This window comes from Gallinula chloropus (genome assembly GCF_964237585.1).
Source record: "Gallinula chloropus genome assembly, chromosome: 4".
In the NCBI taxonomy this organism is placed as follows: domain Eukaryota; kingdom Metazoa; phylum Chordata; class Aves; order Gruiformes; family Rallidae; genus Gallinula; species Gallinula chloropus.
Window position 1 is genome coordinate 77769115 of NC_140088.1, and position 21074 is coordinate 77790188.

The 21074-nt window shown below is 41.4% G+C and overlaps 1 protein-coding gene across 4 annotated transcripts in view; it reads left to right on the forward strand.

The window, feature by feature from the left end:
* The first annotated feature begins 1784 nt into the window (after positions 1 to 1784).
* Positions 1785 to 21074, forward strand: part of TRIM2 (tripartite motif containing 2) — a 33982-nt gene continuing 14692 nt past the window's right edge. The window contains exons 1-5 of one of the 4 annotated variants that reach the window (XM_084263702.1): positions 1785 to 1939; positions 3833 to 4070; positions 9463 to 9614; positions 10290 to 10470; positions 13678 to 14401. In XM_084263702.1, the coding sequence (XP_084119828.1) occupies positions 1806 to 1939; positions 3833 to 4070; positions 9463 to 9614; positions 10290 to 10470; positions 13678 to 14401 (1429 nt within the window). In that variant the 5' untranslated portion in view covers positions 1785 to 1805. The remainder of the gene's footprint in view (positions 1940 to 3832; positions 4071 to 9462; positions 9615 to 10289; positions 10471 to 13677; positions 14402 to 21074) is intronic. The other 3 variants (XM_084263703.1, XM_084263704.1, XM_084263705.1) reach the window with 3 other exon arrangements.

Genomic DNA, 21074 nt, shown 5'->3' on the forward strand with positions numbered 1-21074 from the left:
AAAAGGCCCTGCCATAAATGTTTTCCATTGAATTACATGTCAGTCACTGCTGTTGAGTATTTTAATTGTGAATAACTTTATGCTGCTGTATTTGCTAGCACAGAGTGATTCCCCAGGAACCTGTTATCAGGGAAGTCAGCACAGCATGATCCATAATCACTGTCATTATCCTAGAAACAGCCAGTTACTCAGCGTAGTAAGTAGACCATACCTGTATGGCTAAATACACAGCTTGTGTACAATGAATACACATGAGTTCAGTGCTGCCAGGTTAGTGTGCCGTTCATTCAGCACAGGAAGAAGATCTGATGTAATGCTGGTGATAAAGTGCTACAGGTCATGCAAACCTCTGTGGAAGGGAGCAACCTTGGAATGAGCTTAATCAGCACCGAGGCAGGAGGTTTGTCATTTCTGTCTTGGAAAGCTTGAACCACCTTCAAGCCAAATATCGAAAGGGATGACTTAAAACTGGGATAGAAAATGTTTGTGGAAGAAGTTACTGCCTCAGGAGCGAACCTGCAGTGAAGAAGCCCAGCTGGGCTTGCTGCTCACACGAAGAGGAGCCCCTGTTCGCTGTGGGTGTGGGAGAACTGGCAGAAAATGCTCTGCCAGAGGTACTGCAGTCGGCTCCACAGGGACTGAGCTTGCGCCTCACGCCAGTCCAGCTGCTACAAATGCTGATGGAGAGGGGATGTGGCTGGGACACCCAGCCAAGGGCCTCTGCTTGTCACGTTTTCCTAAGTTGTTTTAGCAGGCAGTTTACTTTTCTTCCTTCATTTTCATCCCATCTTCTCTTTCCACACATGAATTCTGTTAGCTATAATCTGTACCTCCCACTGAAAAGACACCAAGGTTTTTCTCTCCCTGCGTCCTGTTCCAGCACAGGAGGCGTTCCAAGCATGATGTTTGCCTAACGTGCCATTTTAATTCTATCAGTCAGTAGATCTTTCCTTACCCTTTTAACTTCATGCTTTTTATGCCAGGGTTATAAAGAATCCTCAGTCCTGTAAGCATGATTGTTCTACGCTTTCTGCCTAGAATGTAATTTTTCCTGCATTTATTATTTGTATTCATGTATCCTTTATCCTTTATCCATTGCTGATTCTCAGTAGCTATCAGTTGCCTCTTCTTTGCTTGGTTTCTTTTATCATGAGGCTTTTCATTTCACCCACCTCCCTCCTGTTGCTGATGCAGAATTTGAGCACTCCCATCTCAGAGGCTGGCTGGTTCTGGAGGTTCCTCCTTGGGGTCTTCCTGGAGTCCAGACCTACTGTGTCTTTGGCAATACCGGCACTGATAAAGGAAAATAATGTCAGGTGAACCATTTTCAAACACTGTCAGTGACACAGCCATTTGGCTGGTGCAGTTCCAGCTTCAGCCTTTTGCCAGCAGTACTGCAGAGTTAAGAAATCCTGTGTTTGTTAGCGATGGTGTGAACCTACTGCTGCGAGAACATTTATTATTTCTTTAAAGCCAGACAGCTCTGTAACTCTTTCAGTCCAGGGACAACATGCCTTTCCAGAATGCCTGCTCAGAGGTGTTATTTTTGGTGTTGTAGACTTGGTGACTCCTTCCAAGGCTCTCATCAGTGATAAACCATTTTAGAAGTTTAATTCTTCATTGTTTTGTTTTTCTATGTCAATATGAATTCCTGTATAAGGAAGAAACGTAGGTGAATTAGTTGTTGATGTTGTTATTTCATGAAGTTTATAAACCATTTCTCTTCTTTCTTTCCTTCTTTTGACCACCCACTTCAGCCGTGTGCAGGGTAGAAGGGAACAGGACCCATATGTCAGTGGTCTAGGATGGCCAGTGAAGGCTCCAACATCCCAAGTCCTGTGGTCCGTCAGATTGACAAGCAGTTTCTGATTTGCAGCATATGCCTGGACCGTTACAAGAACCCCAAAGTACTTCCCTGCCTGCACACATTCTGTGAGAGGTAAGGCCTTTCCTTATGCTTCTTACCAAGAGTTTGTGTCTTGCAGCAAGCACAAAACACTGCATCCTTTAGTGGATGTTTTTCTCTTTACTTGTAAAGGACTTGCATGGGCACAGTAAAGTCCAGGAAAGCTGGAGATGTACAAAAATGCTGTTGTTTGGGGCAGGTAGGCAGAAGACACGGCAGTGGAATATGTGGAATACATTCCTTTATGCAAGAATACATAATAAGGAAATGCAGTGAAACTAATAAATACAGTAACAGCAGTGTGAAAAGTGATGGCAGTCTGAATTTGGACCTCAAATTAATCGTCTCAAATTTATACTGATTATTCTATAATTGGAAACAATAAAAACCTTTCTTTGTTGATTTGCTAAGCAGAGAAATAATTATCCCATCCTGTACTGTCCAATGGTGAGACATGATCTATACATTATTAATAACCAGTGATTAAGTGTCTTCATTATTCTGCAGCTTGGTTGACTGAAATGGAAAAACTCTGAAAAGAGATGTGATAAAACAGCATCCTGCTGTATTCAGCTGGATGAACCGAATACACTTAGTGATACATCAGTGTTGTATTATCTGTCAACTGGTGGACAGAATACAGCATCTCCAGAAAAGTTACCTGAAGAACTGTTGGTTACCAAACAGTTCTTCATCTGATGACAGGATGCAACCCTGTGGATTGTATATTGGATAGCATGGGAATTATGGTAAATGGCATTTTGTGTGAAAATTTAGTTCAGATTTCTTAGAATTGTGGTGTGCATATTTAATTTTGCACTGGGCGCAAGAAAAACTGTGGATCTCTGAGTGTGTCAGATGAAACTGTCTTTCATAGAGGAATGGGAACCCCAACTCTACTGAAGTCAGTGGTGAAACTTTCACTGAAGTCAGTGAAGTCAAGATTTTCACCAACGTGTCTTAAGTTTCTTGACTTCAGCTCATGTGTAAATCCTGAGGTCAGCTTCTGGTTTTCACTGTAATCCTCTTATGCTGAGCTGGTTATGGAGAGGGGCTGGAAGAACTCTTCTAGTGTACTGCTGATGTACAAAGCCTAAGCTCTGCTTTCACAGAGCCCTTACTGGGGGTCAGGAGGAGTGCTGCCAAGGGAGGATGAACAGTGGGTACAAGCAAAGCCTTTGGAAGTTAAGAGCTGTGTAGCTGTGCGAGGTCATGCTTTCTTGGTTGGCATCTTGTGTGGCATTTGGTGTACCACTGCTCCACATAAGAACTGCATTCTGCAAGTTTCTTGTTCTCATGGACCATTGCCAACATAAACTGTGATAGCCTAGGACATGCTTCTCTGGGTAGTAAAGAGAGCTCTGTTGATTCTGGCTAATGGACAAATAACTTTACTAATTGAAATAAATGGAAAAATTTCCATTGGTTTCATTGGGACCAGGTTTTAGCTCTGAAACACTAAAACCACAAATACAAGTTAATTAAGGAGATTCTATTGGAAAGACACAGGTCAACCACCGGTTAGTCAGTTAAAGACACAGGCTTGAATACTTGAGGCAAAAACTTGATGTCTTTCAAACTTTATCAGATAGTTTATCATTTTTACCGTCCTGTGAACAGGATGCAGTAGAGGTCTGGAAGCACGGACCCATTCTGCACAAATACCTCAAAGGCAGGTCTATAACCCTTATAATGATGTCTACTTATTGAACCTTTTTTCATGTGGCAGAGCATAAAAGATTTAAAGGAAAAAAAATAAAATCCCCTTACCCACTTTTACTTCTGAAGCCTGGTAATGTACATTTTCCTTTTACAAGTAAGGGTAACACTATTTCAAACCAGTTCTTAAACTGAGGAGAGGGTTTCTTTTCCACTATGATGATACTCTGCCTCTCTCTTTCTCCCCTTCCACCTTCTTCCTCACAGGTGCTTACAGAATTACATTCCAGCCCATAGCTTAACCCTTTCTTGCCCTGTGTGCCGCCAGACGTCCATTCTGCCAGAGAAAGGGGTTTCTGCACTCCAGAACAACTTCTTTATCACCAACCTGATGGACGTCCTGCAACGAACGCCGGACAACAGTATTGAAGAGTCCTCCATCTTGGAGACTGTCACTGCTGTTGCTGCAGGCAAACCACTCTCCTGCCCCAATCATGATGGAAATGTAAGTGAGATGGACTCTACTGACATGTACTGACTGGTCTGTTCTGTCAGGGATATTTTTTCTAAAAGGATAGTGAGAGAATTGGAATTGCAATAGTTCCTTGATTTTATGTCAACAGAAGACAAGTGATTTTTAAAATTAACTCTTAAAGTAATCAGGCTCTTATTTCATCTTACCCATCATTTTGGACCATAGTGTCTTTTTGCACATTTGGTGAAAATTGCTGTCCTGCGAGCGCGGAACCTTGTGCTTTTGCCTCTTTGGGGTGGGCTTCCATAGCTCTCTTGCTTATGGAATCAATTATTGCCATGGGAACCTGTGTGCTTGTTTAGGCATATGTGGCAGGGACCTTATAAGCTTAACTGATCTGCTCACTGAGGCAGCACCAAAAGCTATGTGAGTATATTAACACGGAGCCAAATAAAAGGGCATCCAGGATGCTCGGGGTCAGCGCAGGCTGGAAACAGAGAGCTTCTGATCTGCGGTGTTTTGTGGTCTCACATATCAGCCCTTAGTGGCTGCTTTGGTTTTTTCCTGCATCTCTTTTTTTGCTCAGCATCCCCCCACATACACCCTCTAATCATATGAGTGTATTCATTGGTAAATACCCCAGACTGTGTAAGTATCCCCAGATTATTACAAGCACAGCTCTAACTCCGTTTACTTCACAGTTTTCAGTGTTAACCTGTGTGGCTTCGTGGTAGGGATATGAGCTCCTGCCTCAGAGCCAGGCTGTAAGTACACCACATTGCAAGGCTGAGCAATGCTGTGTTGTAACCTGAACACTGTGCTTCTGCGCAAGCCAGGAAATATGCGCTAGTATTTCCAGAGAACTTTCTGGAGAGTGTTTTAGTTGATACTCAGTTTAGGTGTATCAGTTGTATGGGAAGACTTCTGCTGACAGGTAGTGATGACTTTTACAGAGGAATCACCCTGTGTCCTTTCCTTTACTCACCTGCAGGAGTTAGGTGGACTTGTAGAACGGATTCACACGACATTCTGATTAATGAGTAACTGGTGTAACTTTTTTAATGTGTACTGTACCTATGTGTGTTTAGTGGTTACTGATTAACACATTCTGGGTTTTTATTTGCATTTTATTGGCTCTTCTTAAAATGTATCATAGTTCTTTTCGGATATAACATTGGTCATAGGGGCCATTTGATTGTGTAATGCAGAAAAAAGTGAAAATGAAGATGTGACTTGTTTTGCATTTTACATTATCAGTTGGTGACTCTTTGTGTCTGCTTAGAAAAAACCGGTTTGCCTGCAATTCAAAATTTGTCACCTTATACCTCTCTGAGAACTGTGTTCTAGGGAAAGGTGGATTTGTAAGTCCTCTAAACCAAACTTACATGGCTTGCCCTGAAACATACCATGCCTTTTAGGATGCTGAGTAGGGTGTGATGGGAATATCTCTGTGCTTCAGTAAGTATCTGAGAGGGTCGGGGACAGGCTGAGGGTGACTCTAAAGCTTTGTGGAGCTAGGAAATGACAAGTGAAATTGTACACGTTAGTTCTTGTGATGGGAGGAGCTGACATAAGCTTTGGGGAGAGCTGCTTGAAGCTGGCCAGGTGGGGCTGACTGAAGGGCAGCGTGCTGGGCACCTTAGGCTTGACCTTTGCTGGCTTTGTGGGTACACAGAATGAGGGCACTGTGTGGCAAGTGCCTGGCTGCTAGCAGCTTTGCTGGGGGCTTCATGGAGCAAGAGAGGACTGAGGTAGTGGCTGGAGGAAAATGCCTTCACTGAGCCAGCAGTCACTCTGCATTGAATCCTCTCCATTAATTTTAATGTACTCCTTTGGGTAGGGTCAGACCCACTGTAATTTTACTATCAAGGGCAAAAATTGCATCGAGTGTGTTTATTTAAATATTACCATGTTTTCTTTGTGTTAGCTTGGAAATAAGTTTCTGTTTAAACATTTTTATTTTTCAATTTTTCCGGCCATGCTAGATTTAAGCCTTTCTGATTAAAATCAGATCAAACCTGATGCGCTGATATCTTCTCCTTGGCTTGTCTGTCTGCTTGTAACTTAACCTTCCTCAGGCCATGCAGATCAGATATTTCCCTTTCCAGTTGGTCTCTTATTCCCAGCACTCCTATTTTCCATACGTGTGTGTGTGTGCGCGCTGTTCCTTCTGCACACACCCTCTCATCCTCTGCTGTGTATGTTCGTATGAAAAATGAAATTTAGCTTGCAGTGTCTTAACACAAGAGATGGTTTCCGGTGCTTGAACTACAGACAGATGCTTCCTCATATTCACTCAACACAGAGCACAAGCATACGCTCTTCTTAAATCAGGGTAGTAAGGCACATATGTTAGGGACATTTTGAACCTAACTGAAGATTCTTATCCTTTAGCTACAAACTAAAATAAGATTGATTTTATTCTCGGTTGCTAAACACCGCAACTCTTGTTGGATACAAGCATCCTCATTTGGAAATAGCAGTCTACAGTCATTTAGGGGTAGGTACAACAGCCAGGGCAGGGAAGGCTGTGAAATTCTAGGTCTGTTACTTCATAATACATAATGAGAGTTGTAGACTCTTTGCAGTCACCCATAACAAAAAATCCATGCTTGGGTTTCCATTTGAATTTGAAGTGAAAACAAGCCCAGATCCATGCTTTTACAGGTGCTGTGCATTTTCTGCTTATAGAGTGTAACTAGAAACATACCCAATATTAAATTAAATGCTGGTAACAAGAGAACCAGCCTTGTCTCTGACTAGCATTTTTCTCAAAAGATCACAGAATAGCTGGGCAACTTGACAGGTATAAGATCTTGTCTAGAAAAACATTTCCTGAACTTGTGCAGGTGTTGCTTACTGACTGTGTGCTATTCCCAAGGATAACACCTACTTATCCTTGATATGCCGATGAAATGACTTCATAACATAATTTTTAAACATTGCTTTTTCTCCTCACCCCTCTATTTCCCACCATGTTAGTTACTCATGTATCTCATTAAAGTGTAATCTGATTTTTACTGTTGTGGTGGTTTAGGCCTGGCTTGGTGTCTGCACAGCTCCTTACATCTTCTCACTCCCAAAATGCAGCTGCTTGCATTGTTTTTTTCCTCTTATATGGGATTCACAGAGGTGCTGTGACCATCACTGATTGGCTCGGCCCTGGTCAGCAGCAACTCTGGCCTTGAATTGGCCAATGTTTACTTTCTGGGGCCTGCAGAGAGCTTCTAGGTGTTTCTTGCAGCAGCCATCTTTGCAGCCCCTCGTTCTCTCCCAGCACCCAGCTATGCAAAACCGTGGCAACTGTACTCTGCAGTGTTCAGTGTTTCACTGAGTGTGCCATCAGTGACCTGGACGAGGGGGCAGAGTGTGCCCTCAGCAAGTTTGCTGATGATGCAAAACTGAAAGGAGTGGCCAACACACATAAGGCTGGGCTGCCATTCAGCGAGACCTGGACAGGCTGGAGAGGTGGGCAGAGAGGAACCTAATTCAACAAGGGCGAGTGTAGGGTCTTGCAACTAGAGAGGAATAGCCCCAGGCATCAGTACAGGTTGGGGGTTATCCTGCTGGAAAGTCCTGGTGGACAGCAAGCTCTCCACGAGCCAGCAGCATGCACTTATGGTCAAGAAGGCCAGTGGTATCCTGGGGTGCATTAAAAAGGATGTGATCAGCTTGTTGAGGGAGGTTATCCTCCCCCTCTACTCTGCCCTGTTGAGGCCACATATAGAGTACTGTGGCCAGTTCTGGGCTCCCCAGTTCAAGACAGACAGGCAACTACTGGTTAGAGTCTAGGGGAGGGCTGGCAGAGATGTACCAGGGACTGGAGAGGCAGAAAGATGAACTTTTGACACTCATTCAAAAGAAATAATTTTTTTTACCATATAAAAAGCCATCAGATTTTCCTAATAAATTTTTCTTGTTGGTTCTTTTTGGTTGCAAATATTTGAAGCCTTTGAAAAGAATTTACATCCTAAACTCTGTTAACTCATTTCCTCTATGCATAGTAAGGCTGCATCACATCCTAGTGCCTACCAGAGTAACTGTCAGGTCTTAGAGGGTCTGCTACTGTGACACTGTTAAATTCACAGTGACTGGACTGGACTAGGGTTTATTTGGAGCAGCTTTTAATTTTTCTCTAAAATGGCTTACACCAAATGGCCAACAAAAGACTAACTCTCATCATGTGTGAAAACCATATCTTGTGAATTGGGATAAGAGGGAAGAACGGGAATAAGACGGAAAGAGAGTTATCAGAGGAAAATCCCTACCAATGCTAATAGCCACATGCAAATCACGGTTCTCACTTACTCTTCCTAATTCTGAAAATGTCTCAGAGCAGCCAGCTACTTACTCTGCACGGTGCTGCACACTGGAAAACAGCCAGTTCTATGCAACCATCTTGTTGTCGACCAACATTTCCAGCACAACCATTTTTGTGCAAAAGGTTCAGGTACCAAAAGCATTATCTGAATTGTTCAAGAGTCTGGTGCTATGTTCTGAATGTAAGAGAGCTTCCAGTGTCTTGCTTTGAAGCATAGACTACAGGCTTCTTTACATACTTTTAAGTATGAAGTGCTTTGTGCTCAAGGACTTCTTAGCTGTAAAAGAAAGTCCTCTGTTGAATTTGCGTACATGTGCATTGTTTTGACTAATGTATGATTTTAGGCACAGCACTTTTCTACTTCTTCCCCATCATGAACATTTTCAGAATTTGGGGTATTTATTACATGTAAAGATCTGGTTTTATCTCCAGACAGTATCTTGTTACAGGTACATAACAGGTTGAAACAATCTCATCCTCTTTCAAGTGTAGATCAGCGCTCTTATTATAATCTCAGATACAAGGTTTTTGATGGTTCTAGGGGATTAGTAACGGCATATGGAGATTTTTCCCTGCAGCATGTTGGTTCATTTAGGGTGCTTTTTTCTAGCAAATAAACATGCTCTTTGGTGGTTCATGTTCCATGGGTGGCCCTGTTATGAAAAGCAACCTAAGTTTACACTTTCTTTGGCAGACCCTCTGGGCAGACTAAGGCTCAAGTTAGCAAGGGGACTTGAGTGCCCTTTGGTTTTTTTTAGATGTTTCACAGAGGAGTTGAGAGACACCCCAAAACTCACTCACTATTATGATAATCACTTATTATTAAGATTATGTTAGGACCAGCCTTGAAATCCAGCACGCTATTTCCCAGGCTGCTGTTTTCACACTTTATGATTAGAATAAAATGCATTTACACCAGTGTTTTTATAGGAAATAGGTGAGAATGTCAGCCATCATTTGGGCAGTAGTTTATTGGTGTCTGAAAAAGGGGACACGTTGTCTCAGAGCTTGGATCATAACATGAGTTCAAGACCCAGTAAAATGTGCTTTCAGTGATTGTGCTGCTGCCATGTTTGAGTTTAGAGTTGTGCACTTTTCCAGGTCATGGATTTTTACTGCCAGTCCTGTGAGACAGCCATGTGCCGCGAGTGTACAGAGGGAGAACACGCAGAGCATCCCACGGTACCACTCAAAGATGTGGTGGAGCAACACAAGGCTTCCCTCCAAGTTCAGCTGGATGCTGTCAACAAAAGGTACGGAGACTTCACTGATTATCTGCTGCTTTCAGTTCTACCACTGGCTTCCTGTGTTATTTTGGGTAGATGCTTCCGTTTGCTGCTGTCATGGAGATTTACCTAGAAAACAGGGATAGTGAGGCTAGCATAAGGAAAATAATCCACTGAGTGTGACACTCTGAGGGATTAAAGAGTGAAAGATTCCTGTCTGTCTTTCACAGAACAGAGACTATTATAAGAAAATCAAGTGCCCTTCAAAAAAGGGGCATAAGATGTTAAGGAGAAAAGTACTATCCAGTTGGGAATTTCCTGATAAACAAAAAATAGTGGATACTTACTAGACTACTACAAGCACTGGGATGGCAGAAAGGCTAAAGAAAAAAAAGAAGTGGGGCTGATCTAGTTATATCTTTGCAAGTAGATACATTTGCATAAAGGGCAAAGGATCCAAGGCTTCCATGTTGGAAATGCCTAAAGTCTAATGGATTTCCACAAGGGAGGGCCCTGTCTTAGCCTTATTTTATCAAACCAAAACCACTATGTGGTTATAAAAGGAATGAACCTACTGCTGGGAAATGATCGAGTGTAAAGACAGCCTGCTGATGAGATTGTTTCTTCAAAAGATATCAGGGCAAGGGCCAATGTTTAATGACTTTTGAAACAGAAATCTTTGTAATTTAATCCCTCCCTCAGGCTTCCAGAGATTGACTCAGCACTTCATTTTATATCTGAAATCATACACCAGTTAACCAACCAAAAGGCTAGCATTGTAGATGACATTCATTCCACTTTTGATGAACTCCAGAAGACTTTAAATGTGCGAAAGAGTGTGCTGCTTATGGAACTGGAAGTGAATTACGGCCTTAAACACAAAGTAAGATGCATGTTTTGTTTCATTGAAATTTAATTCAATCAGCCACTTTTTACAAATTATACAGGATGCCAGTTTGACAAATATTGTCTGAGATCCAGAGAACTTTGTTTCCCTGAAATCAAGTGCTGCAGAGCCGCGCTTCTTAGAAATGGAATCTTACAAATGGAATCTAGACAGCAGGTAGCCCTTTGTGCATGGTGTGCCAGGATCAAAAACCATAGAATCACAGAATGGGTTGGGTTGGAAGGGACCTCAGAAATCATTTAGTTTTGACCACCCTGCAATGGCCAACACACTAAGCACACATCTGCTTAAAGCCAGCATGCCAATGTCCAGATGACAGTAAGGGAACACCAAAGGAAAGTCTGAAATCCTTGGGCTTGCAAGCCTGTGAACCCCCATGCCGCCCCATGAAGATACAGGCAAAACAATTTCTCTTGAAGAAATGAACAAGGCTGTTTTGCTTTAAAGGGTTGTTTTCCTTTTAAATGCCTGGTAACATATTTCATGTTAGATGTCACTCATTGGAACATGCAAAGATTGGAGGGACACCTCACTTTCTCAGGGGAAATGCAGAGAGCAATAAAGCTGTATTTATTCACTCTTTTACTTCCTATCAGATGTTTGAATTTGTGGGTTTTCCCCGGTATTGTAGACTAAGATTCAGAAGAAGAAAAGAGAAATCTTCACATTTACAAAGAGATGCAGCCTGGTGAGTAGGGTTTTAGTTGAGGATTAGTAAGATTGAATCAGTCAAATGAAAGAATTTAGTCCTTTTCTTCCTAAGCATCAGTTGTCTGGTTTAGATAAAAGAAATATCTCTTCCCCCTAAGTAGCCTTTAAAAGGAAGCAGCATCAACAACAGGATTTTCAGGAGTGCCTGGTAATATTGGTATCTTTGGGCCTTCTCTGCAATTACTGAGCAGCTTGAGCATCTCCAGATGTCTGAAGCAGAGGAATGCTGCATTCCTGGGCCTGGAAAAGGCTTGATTCTTAGGAAGGTATTGAGCTACTGGGCCTGTGAAAATGGAAGAATACTAACATGTGAGATGTGTACTTTCAGGAACACAGGGAGCCCAAAACCCTTGGGCCACAGACTTTAATCATCTCCAGAGCTAAGCAACAGCTGAGGAGCTTTTAACATCAAAAATTTGCACTTATATCCCAGATTCATCCGAACGTATCCGAGATGTCACAATAACTTATTTTCTTAGCAAGCAAATATACTAAGGGTGCCTACAAAGCTCACAAGAGATGGAACATGGTATAAATGATCTTACTGTTGTTTAAGGGGATTTAAAATAGTTTAAAAACTGTTTTGGGCATTAGAGAACCAAATTATTAAAGCTGCACATAAGCATTAAAAGAGAAATCTGCCCGATTTCTATTAAAAAGAACAATTTGAATTGGATTTTACTTTTGAACAAATAGTCCTGCAAAATCATTTAAACCCAAATACTCCATCATTCTGATCATGTACTCTGCAAACATGAAAAAAAAGAAAGGACTACATTTTACTAAGGAACTTGGTGATTCAGTTTCAGTTGACCAATGGATTGAAAGGGGCCTCATGTAAAATACTCAACACATTTTAAATATTAGTTATAGTAGGATTTAGTATTTTCTATCTTTGAAATGAAAGAAAACTATATTGAGAAAATAATGATTTTGAAACATAGCTGCACATTGTCTTCCTCTTCAATTTGTGGTTTGTTATCCCAAGCACAAGGGGGTTTGTCATCCTGGGACTTTACTAACTATGCTTTCTGTTAAACTATGTCCCTAAGTAAAGACAAGGCAGATTAGAAATACCTTGTATTGAATCCTGAGAGGTACATAGATGCCTAGAAAAACATGTAACTTGAAATTTCAGTGTAGTCTTGAAATTTGTTCATTCTGGTTTGCTTGCAAAAGATTTTGTGTCGTTACCCCTTCTCCGAGTCAGTAACTCATCAGCCTGGATTTTCTCCAGTGGGTGAAAGGCAGATACCTTTGTACAATTCAAAAGACAAATGCCTTTAGAATGCAGCATCATTGCGTGGTGTTTCTCAGCAAGGAAAAAGGAACTCATGGCAATAAATACACCCAGTCTCTAAGATTACTTTAAAATCAATTGAAATGTTTTGAAAATATTTACTTTACAGTGGTAGTTAACAAAATAACTTCACTGATCCACAGTAATGTCTCTTCCCTAGTTCTTCACTGTAGGAAAAACATAGCACATGTGTGACTGGGTACTTTGGTTTGGGGATTTCATCAGGGGAGAGTGGAATGGGGTAGCTGGAATGTTTGGGCTTTCCTGACTGTCATGAATTTCTCTGCTAGGTTGTTATACTTCAGGGATCCTTTTTCCAGTTCATTGCAAAATTGGTTTTGAAAAAAATGTTAGCCTTGTTCCAGTCCACACTTAACAATTTTGAGTTCAATACTCTTTTAAGGATTTTAGACTGAGGGACAGAGCTGAACCTATAATAATAACTTTTTCTCAGCCTTAAATATAGAATAGCTACTTGCTACTCACCAAAAATTTCAGGCTACTCAACCCAACTCTTCCCAATATCCACAAACCATCCTTTATATTTTGCTTTCCTGTCTGCTGAAACTAGGGAATCAACTGAGCTGCTTCTGCTGTGGAAACTTTTCCTTTCTCTACTTATTTAGATCAGGATTCACACTTTTCTTCAGGAGGGTTCTACAGATCTTGAGAGTGCCTTCTTGTCTGTCTCCATAGAGGAGTAGCCTAAGGTTTCCCTTGGCTCCAAAAAAATAGCTTCCAGAAGTTTCTTACAGCCTGATACTTCTATCTCTGTGCATATGGTTCAGTTCCCAGTAACTTCCTCATTAACTGTGACTGCTGAGAGCTGGATGGAGCAGAGTTCAAGCTTCTACATTTGGTTGTTGTTCATTTTTTTAATTAAAAAGAAAAAAAAGAGACCAGACAGATGGGTAGGGTAGTAGTTCAGTCTAGAGTGACAGTGGATCTGTGAAGCCTTGCGACTTAAAACAGGGTACATTTCTGTGCATGATATTCTGCGAACTCGCAGAGGATCAGTGTGGCAGGGTTTCTAAAATGACATTTTAATAAACTCTAAAATAAAGCACTATAAATTGCATTTCTACAAAGGCCTTCAGATATAAAGCATGCTACATCTTGCTAGGACAGTTCTCGTAGCACGATACTAATCTCCAGATTGGTAACGCACGCAGGTCCTGCAGACCCAGCTGGATACCTTACTTGAAGGACAAGAAAGCATTAAAAGTTGCAGCAACTTTACGGCCCAAGCCCTGAACCACGGCACTGAAACCGAAGTTCTGCTGGTGAAGAAGCAGATGAGCGACAAGCTGAATGAGCTGGCCGAGCGGGACTTCCCGCTGCAGCCCCGTGAGAACGACCAGCTGGACTTCATAGTAGAAACCGAAGGCCTGAAGAAGTCCATTCACAATCTAGGTACTATTTTAACCACCAATGCTGTTGCCTCTGAAACTGTTGCCACAGGGGAAGGACTGAGGCAGACAGTGATCGGCCAGCCCATGTCCGTTACCATCACGACGAAGGACAAAGATGGGGAGCTCTGTAAATCCGGGAACGCGTACCTCACTGCTGAACTCAGCACCCCTGATGGGAGCGTCGCGGATGGAGAAATACTTGACAATAAAAATGGCACTTATGAATTTTTGTATACTGTTCAGAAAGAAGGGGACTTCACTTTGTCACTGAGACTTTATGATCAACACATCAAGGGCAGCCCGTTCAAACTTAAAGTGGTCAGATCAGCAGATGTGTCCCCTACCACGGAAGGGGTTAAGAGGCGTGTTAAATCTCCTGGCAGTGGGCACGTGAAGCAGAAAGCTGTGAAAAGACCTGCGAGCATGTACAGCACTGGCAAAAGAAAAGAGAATCCCATTGAAGATGATTTGATCTTCAGAGTAGGTAAGTGACTTGTCTGCTACCTGTTGCCCTGTTTAAAAATAGTTCAGGGAAACTGACTGAAAAAAATATCTAAACTTAAATTATTTTAAGGTTGAAGCTGTAAGTAGGGCAATCTGATAATACCTTTAGGTCTCCTGACTTCTCTTTATATGGAAATTTTAAAAGCACATACTTCAGAAATTCTCTTGCAGCAAATACTTAACTGGAATTTGGGTTGAGAAATGCATGTGTTTGAGTTGGGATAAAAGGGTTTAACACCTTCTGTACTCTACTGGGCATCATAAAATGAAAATATAGTAAAATTGATGTTTCAGATTAGATTAAATTACTTCTTTTAGAAGTTTTCTGTCAAGAAGGGAAGGAGGACTCCTTCTCTAAAACTGTTGCCTTAAAGATGGATCTAATTAATTAACCTGGAACTATACATGCTAAATTCTGTGGTCATACACAGTTATTTCATTACGTCAGCATAAGACAACATAACGAGTTCCTTTATTTATGAGTCTATGATTTGCTTTTTTCCTCAGTATCTAAGTATGTTTTGGTTCTTTATATAGTGTAATGTTGTTTCTAAATCTGTGGACTTCTAATGTTTGGTAAAAATTAACGTATTGGCATGTTTACTGTGATTTTCTTTCAGGTCTTTTGATGTAGTCTGTTTTTAAGTTATATAATAATTTATAATTTTAAAAGTTTGTATTTGTTATATTTATATAACCTCTGCTTATAGAGTCAGAAAATACTTATCAGTTTGCACAATTAAAGAAAACAGGCAAGTTAAATCTTAATATGTACAAGTCAGGATTTCAGCAGTATGTGTTACGAAGTTTGACAACCAGTTGGCGAGGTGGCTTTCCCCTTTGTAGCAGAGAATGGATGATGGTTAATCCTGGAGGATTTTTAAGTAATTCTTTTGACAGTTAATCTGGACACCATTTGTCAGCTGGCTTGCCCCGTCCATCTGATTTCTCCTCCATCAGTGTTTCTAATAGATTCCTTCCTCTGATAAAGAGTACATGCAATCACAGAATGGTTTTGTATCCAAAAATGTATTCAGCAAAAGTGTGCTTTGCTGGCTGAACAGGACAGCACAGGTTAAACTTTGAATGAGGATACTTGCAAAATGACCGACCCTTCCCAGATGGTCAGTGCAGTTCCTTGAAAGATAAATCACCCCATAAATATAACAAAGCCTGTTTTAGAGGCAATGATACCCAGTTTTACTGTCACTAACGCTCAGTTTTATGGTGACTGCTGAGTCAAAAGTTAGAAATACCATGTAGAACAATTCACACTGAAGTCAGGCCAGCCCTATCAGCAGTAACCATGCTTTACTGTCCATAGCTGATAGGCCACCCTTCCTCTAGCAGGAGGGGGTCCCTTGTTAGCAACCCCATGGGGAAAGAAAAGAGCCCTGGCACAGGGCAGAGTGATCAGCCTCAGACTTCTGCTAGACTGGAAAGGGTCTGGTGGCTCTTCCCAAATGCAGTTTCACTGCTGGTACTGGTAAGTGTGGCAAGGGGGATGTGTGTAAGTGTAGCTTAGATCATTTTTGGGCTCTATTTTGAGACAAGGCTAAACTAAACAGTTAAGAACAATGTCTGAATCCTGTCTAGAAAGAAAACCCCTCTCTGATCTTGTCTGGAATGGTTGTGACATACTATATGGGACTGGATGGATGGATGGATGGATTCAGAGAGAAGGAATCTCTGTAGGTCTCTAGCAAGTAGGAGCAGGACAGAAGAGCCTGCACAGGTACACCCACACCATGCCTGTGAGTGGCAGGGGACCTTTGTTACATGTGATGGCTGACACCTTCACTGAATGCTAAGCCCTCTGGTTCACATATATCAAGAATTCATTAATCTCAGCATGGAAATTGTAGATCTAAATAGTTTTTTTAAAAGTCCTGAAATTATTTAATTATTTTCAAACTGCTAATATATGAATTAAAGTGATCTCAGCTTGTAATTTCTGTTTCTGTATCTCTTGCTTCTACTAAGCAGTTTCTAGCTTGACTCCCAAATAGTGGTATGGCTCTGTTTTGGGTTTTGGTGATGGTGTTTGTTTGATTTTGTTTTTTCAACTCTCTCCAATACATCATACACTCTAGAAGTCTGAAATGTTTTCCAAGAAGTGCAGTGCCCTTACTGTTGTTATGCAGTCATGACTATGTGCTTTGCTTGTAGCTCTGCCTCCTCTCTACTCCTCCAAAGTAAGAAGAGAAAATAATTAGAACAAGAGCTGCATGTGTCTCAGAGCCTTTGCCTGATGAAATCCCTCAGGAGTGTCCATATTAGGGATATATATATATATGTGTGTGTGTGTGTGTGTGTGTGTGTGTGTCTGTACATGAATCACTATTTTATTGAAAAGCTAAGCTGAGAAAAATACTTCATCCTGCTGCATGTTCAGTTCTCAGTCATTCATTTCACTGAATGACCTTACTTAGAGAAGTCCCTCTGGGCTTCTGTGGCCTTGTGCATGCATCATCTGTAAAAGTCTCTTAAGCCATTGCATCTGTAATGCTCTAGCTTTTTACACTCTTCCAAAATATGCAAAATGAATGAAGACAGGTAAAACCTGTGGCGTTTTCACAGGGATTTCCATTACAGATTTAGAGGTTTGCTTAGTTCCAGTTTCAGGTCACTGTGAAAAGCTGATGTTTTGCTTGTTGACAAGGTAACAAAATGAAGTTTAGCACTATTTTCCAACACAACTGCATATCTCTATTTTGAACCCATTGTTGAATTTCTCTGATCGCCCTGGCCAAATCTGGGTTTGTATTTTAAACTGGGCAAGATAAATCTTGTATTTGGGCTGCCAGAAGCCTATATAGCCATGTTGGAGAGCCATAGTGTAATATTCCTGTGGGCATCCAAATATATGGAGTATGCTAGTGTGTATATGCTGATATATGGGCTTTTATGCACAAGTAAATCGATCACCTCCTAGCAGGAGATTGCTTTTGTGCTAGTATTAACAGAGCATTAATACAACATTAGTACAGTTAAGTGCTTTCATTCATGGGGAATTGTGCATTGTATCTTTTGCCAATTCTGTGTTATTCATGGCTTTTAAAAAGGCATGTGGTTTTATTCAGATATTTTAAGGTCAAGCTATTGACCACACATTCATACATTCATGTAATTCACGATTTACAAGTATTTAGTCTCTTTCAATAATTTATATTCTCAACCTTTTTTTTAAAATTCTTTTTAAGGAGGTGTGACCTATGAGAGTGTATCCATGCAATAGCTCTGTATCATGCACTTAGCTTATACAAATGAAACCAAGAATGTGTCAGACCCACACTGAGCAGAGGTAAAAGGAGTGTTAAGAGTCATGGGTGGCAAGGGTTAGCTTCTCTCTCCAGGACACCACTTTCTGCTCTAGCTCTGCAATGCTGTGCCATATGCCTTGGTACTTTTCTCTTCTGGCACTTTTCATGACTGGATTCTTTGACACCATTTAGTAGTAGTGAAGCTATTTCCTACTTCAGCTGCTTTTTCTCTTCGTTTATTTATACTTGGGATTGGCATGAGATAGAGCCAGATGGAGAGTTGGCTCTCTGCTAGAGAGTTCAAGTTTCCTTTTCCTCAGACTGTGTTTAGTTGTCTGTTCTGTCATGTAACTGAGTGTCTAAGTTTAGCTGGTGCATTTAATGTGTGTAATTCACTCTGGGTTGGTTTTTTTTTTAAAGTGCCTTTAACAGCACCTTCTGTCAGCCTCCTTATGGATGTCATCTTCTGGTCTGGTATCAATGCTGAAAGCAAATAGGAGCCTTACTGTGGATTTACTCCACATAAAAACTCGTGAACCAGGCCTGTGTAATAGTAACTTCAGTATGGTTTAAAAGCTGTTTGATTTGATTTGAGACCTTTTCTATATAGAATTCGTATTTCTGCAGAAATAGGAATGCCTAATAATGGGGAAACGGATTTAAATTTTCCAATTTATTAGCTCAAATCTCTTGGAGACTTGTCATGAGCTCTTCATGTCATGGCAGTCTGAAATTTGGCCAGGCCTGGGTTGCATAGTTTTGCAGTCATACCTGTATTGGACAGGGGCTGAAGAACTCTGACATCACATTGCTGATAAAATCCCCAGCATGGGTCTGATGTCCTGATGACAGAGACCTGGTCTTGACTAGGCTCGTGTCATTTGGGGTTTTGCTGCTTCAGAGGTGCAGCTGCTCCTCGGGTTTGTGCCTGTCTGTCTTGCTATAGCAGCAGGGGCTCTGCTGCACAAGCAAGACTTGGAGGTGGTCTTGGCCAAGCTTTTAGGGACAGATGCTGTGTAAAGCAAATTAATACAAATCAGTCCAAATGTCACTACCAACAGTGTGTGGGAGTATCTGCCAGGGTTCCTACTGAATTATTCATTCATTTTTAAAGGTTACAAACATTGTGTGCCTTCATCCAACAGACTGATTGATTTTAAATCCTAGATTTGCATGGGATCTTGGAGTAGAATCCCTGACGTTTCTTTTACCACAAGCACATAACTTGTGATTTGGTGCACTTTTAGTATAGAGCCATTTGTTTTTCAGCTATATCTACTAGGGAAGGGTGCATTACATCTTAATAATGTGTAAGCTCTGAGGAAAAAGCAAGGTGAGGGAACAAGAAAACAGCTCCTTGATACCTGTCTGTGCAGGATGTATGTAGACCATTCTATGATGTTTAGCTTTTTTTTTTCAGTACCACATAGAGAACAGTCCAAGAAGTATTTGAAGTGTCGCAGGCAGGGAAGCAATGGTACTTACACAATGTGCCTACTTGCAACCTCTAAAGTCTCCCCATTAATCTGTAAACTTTCTGCAGGGATTTTGCTTCTCTGAACCCATCCCCTTTCTCCTGGGTGCAGTAACGTGGGGTTTATTTGTGTTTTAGGAAGCTGCTAAATCTAGGTTAGCAAGCAGGGAGGTTATTATTCACATTAGTAAATCTTAGAAAGGAAAAAATGCTCCTTCTGTTACTATGAGCATCAAAAACATACACTGAACAACAGGTTTGTTCAGATGCCCAGCACACACAGAGCAGGTTATTATTAGAGTTGCGTCATGTAATTGTAACATCTCCTGTGATGTTAATGGGCTTTTAGATTAATTTTTCCTTCTTTTTGGTGAGATTCAATCTGACCTCTATTGTGCACGAATAAAAGATTGAAATTATGAAGCATTTCACATGCACTAGGTCGTCTGGAGCAGCAAATGGATACTCTTGCTGAAAGCGTATCTTCAAAGCTAGATTAATTGGTTTGTGCTGGCTGCGCTCAGTAATACCAAAAGGAATTAGATAGGGCTAAGGGCAAATCTGATTGTTTATTTAGAGAACTGGGTACAAAGATGTTATAAAAGGAGCTTTCCACAGGCCTCAGATCTGCTTCCTAATAACTCTCTTGATCCTGCTTTTTGAGAACTCCGCTGTCCTCTCCCAGTCCCAAGCAGCATGCCACAGAAGTTGCAGTAAAATGTCTGTCTTGCCCCACAGCAGCTCAGAACAGGAGAGAGAGAAGGCTGGGTAAGGACAGGCATGAAAGATAGTAAGCTTTTATCTCCAAACCAGGCTGCTTGGGAAGCCCTGGAATAAGGACCCCACAACTATTCCTCAGCCCCAGCTGAAATGCGGGTGCCTCCCTGGGCTGAGGAGTGATGGGTGAGCACTCATGTCTGAGAGAAGACAAAGCATGGTGTGCCTTGATACAGAGGTATGGATGGTATCTTGCTGTGAAAGATTTGCTGAAGATGGTCTCTTGGGCAGATATGTTTATAAGGCAGGGATCTCTACTTGCAGGAAGCAGCTCTCTTCCTTTGGTATCACAGACCCTGCTGGATCCTGCTTTTCCTGAGGCTGACATACTTTCCGACTTTCTCCAATGGTTTCCTCATCATTGGAGCTGCCCAGTGTCTGTGCCTGGATTCAGATCCCTGCTGGCATGTTCGCATCAGAAAGTTCAGTTACCTATTTTCCTCTTGAGCACACGTTAGGAAGCAAGCTGTGTTTCACTAACCTCAGCTTGCTTCTTCAGAGAAGCGTGTGCCACTGCAGAAGGGACTGTGTAAGGGCCTCTCTGCAGATTAGGACCTATGTGATGGGTCTAATAGCTGCAAAGTGCTGTGTACAAGGGCACTGCATGCTGTGCTAATAAATTACTATTTCTTAAACTTACTGTGAAATGCTATGATGGCATTCCTGGGTAATTTCTTCTGTTTTCCCTTTGATGTATGTTTACAAGGTCCCACTGAAAGAACGCTCTGAGTAACTCTTTATATAGGTCTCTCTTATCTTTAAAAATTAAATTCCTTGACTTTCCAGAACATTTTTCTAAGAGCATACATTCCATAATGTTAGTGCTAGTTGGTTCCAGATGCTCTAGCTTATGCCTCCTCTTTTCTAACAAATGTTTTCCCTTTACTCTCAGTTGTAAAAGGAATGTTCCTCCCTTTTCATCCATTGTCTTTGGCTAAAAGGAAAAAAAGGAAACTTATCATTAGCATATGGTGGAAAAAAAAATTACTGTGTGCATCCCTCAGGCACTGCTCATTAAAAGAATACACAGAAATGTCTCAAGTGTGGGCAGTGTAATTGATGTGAAACTCACTATTCCCTGAATGTGTATTTTCCCCTTGCAGTACAAAAATCAACAAGGGTTTTCCTTGCTGAGAGGA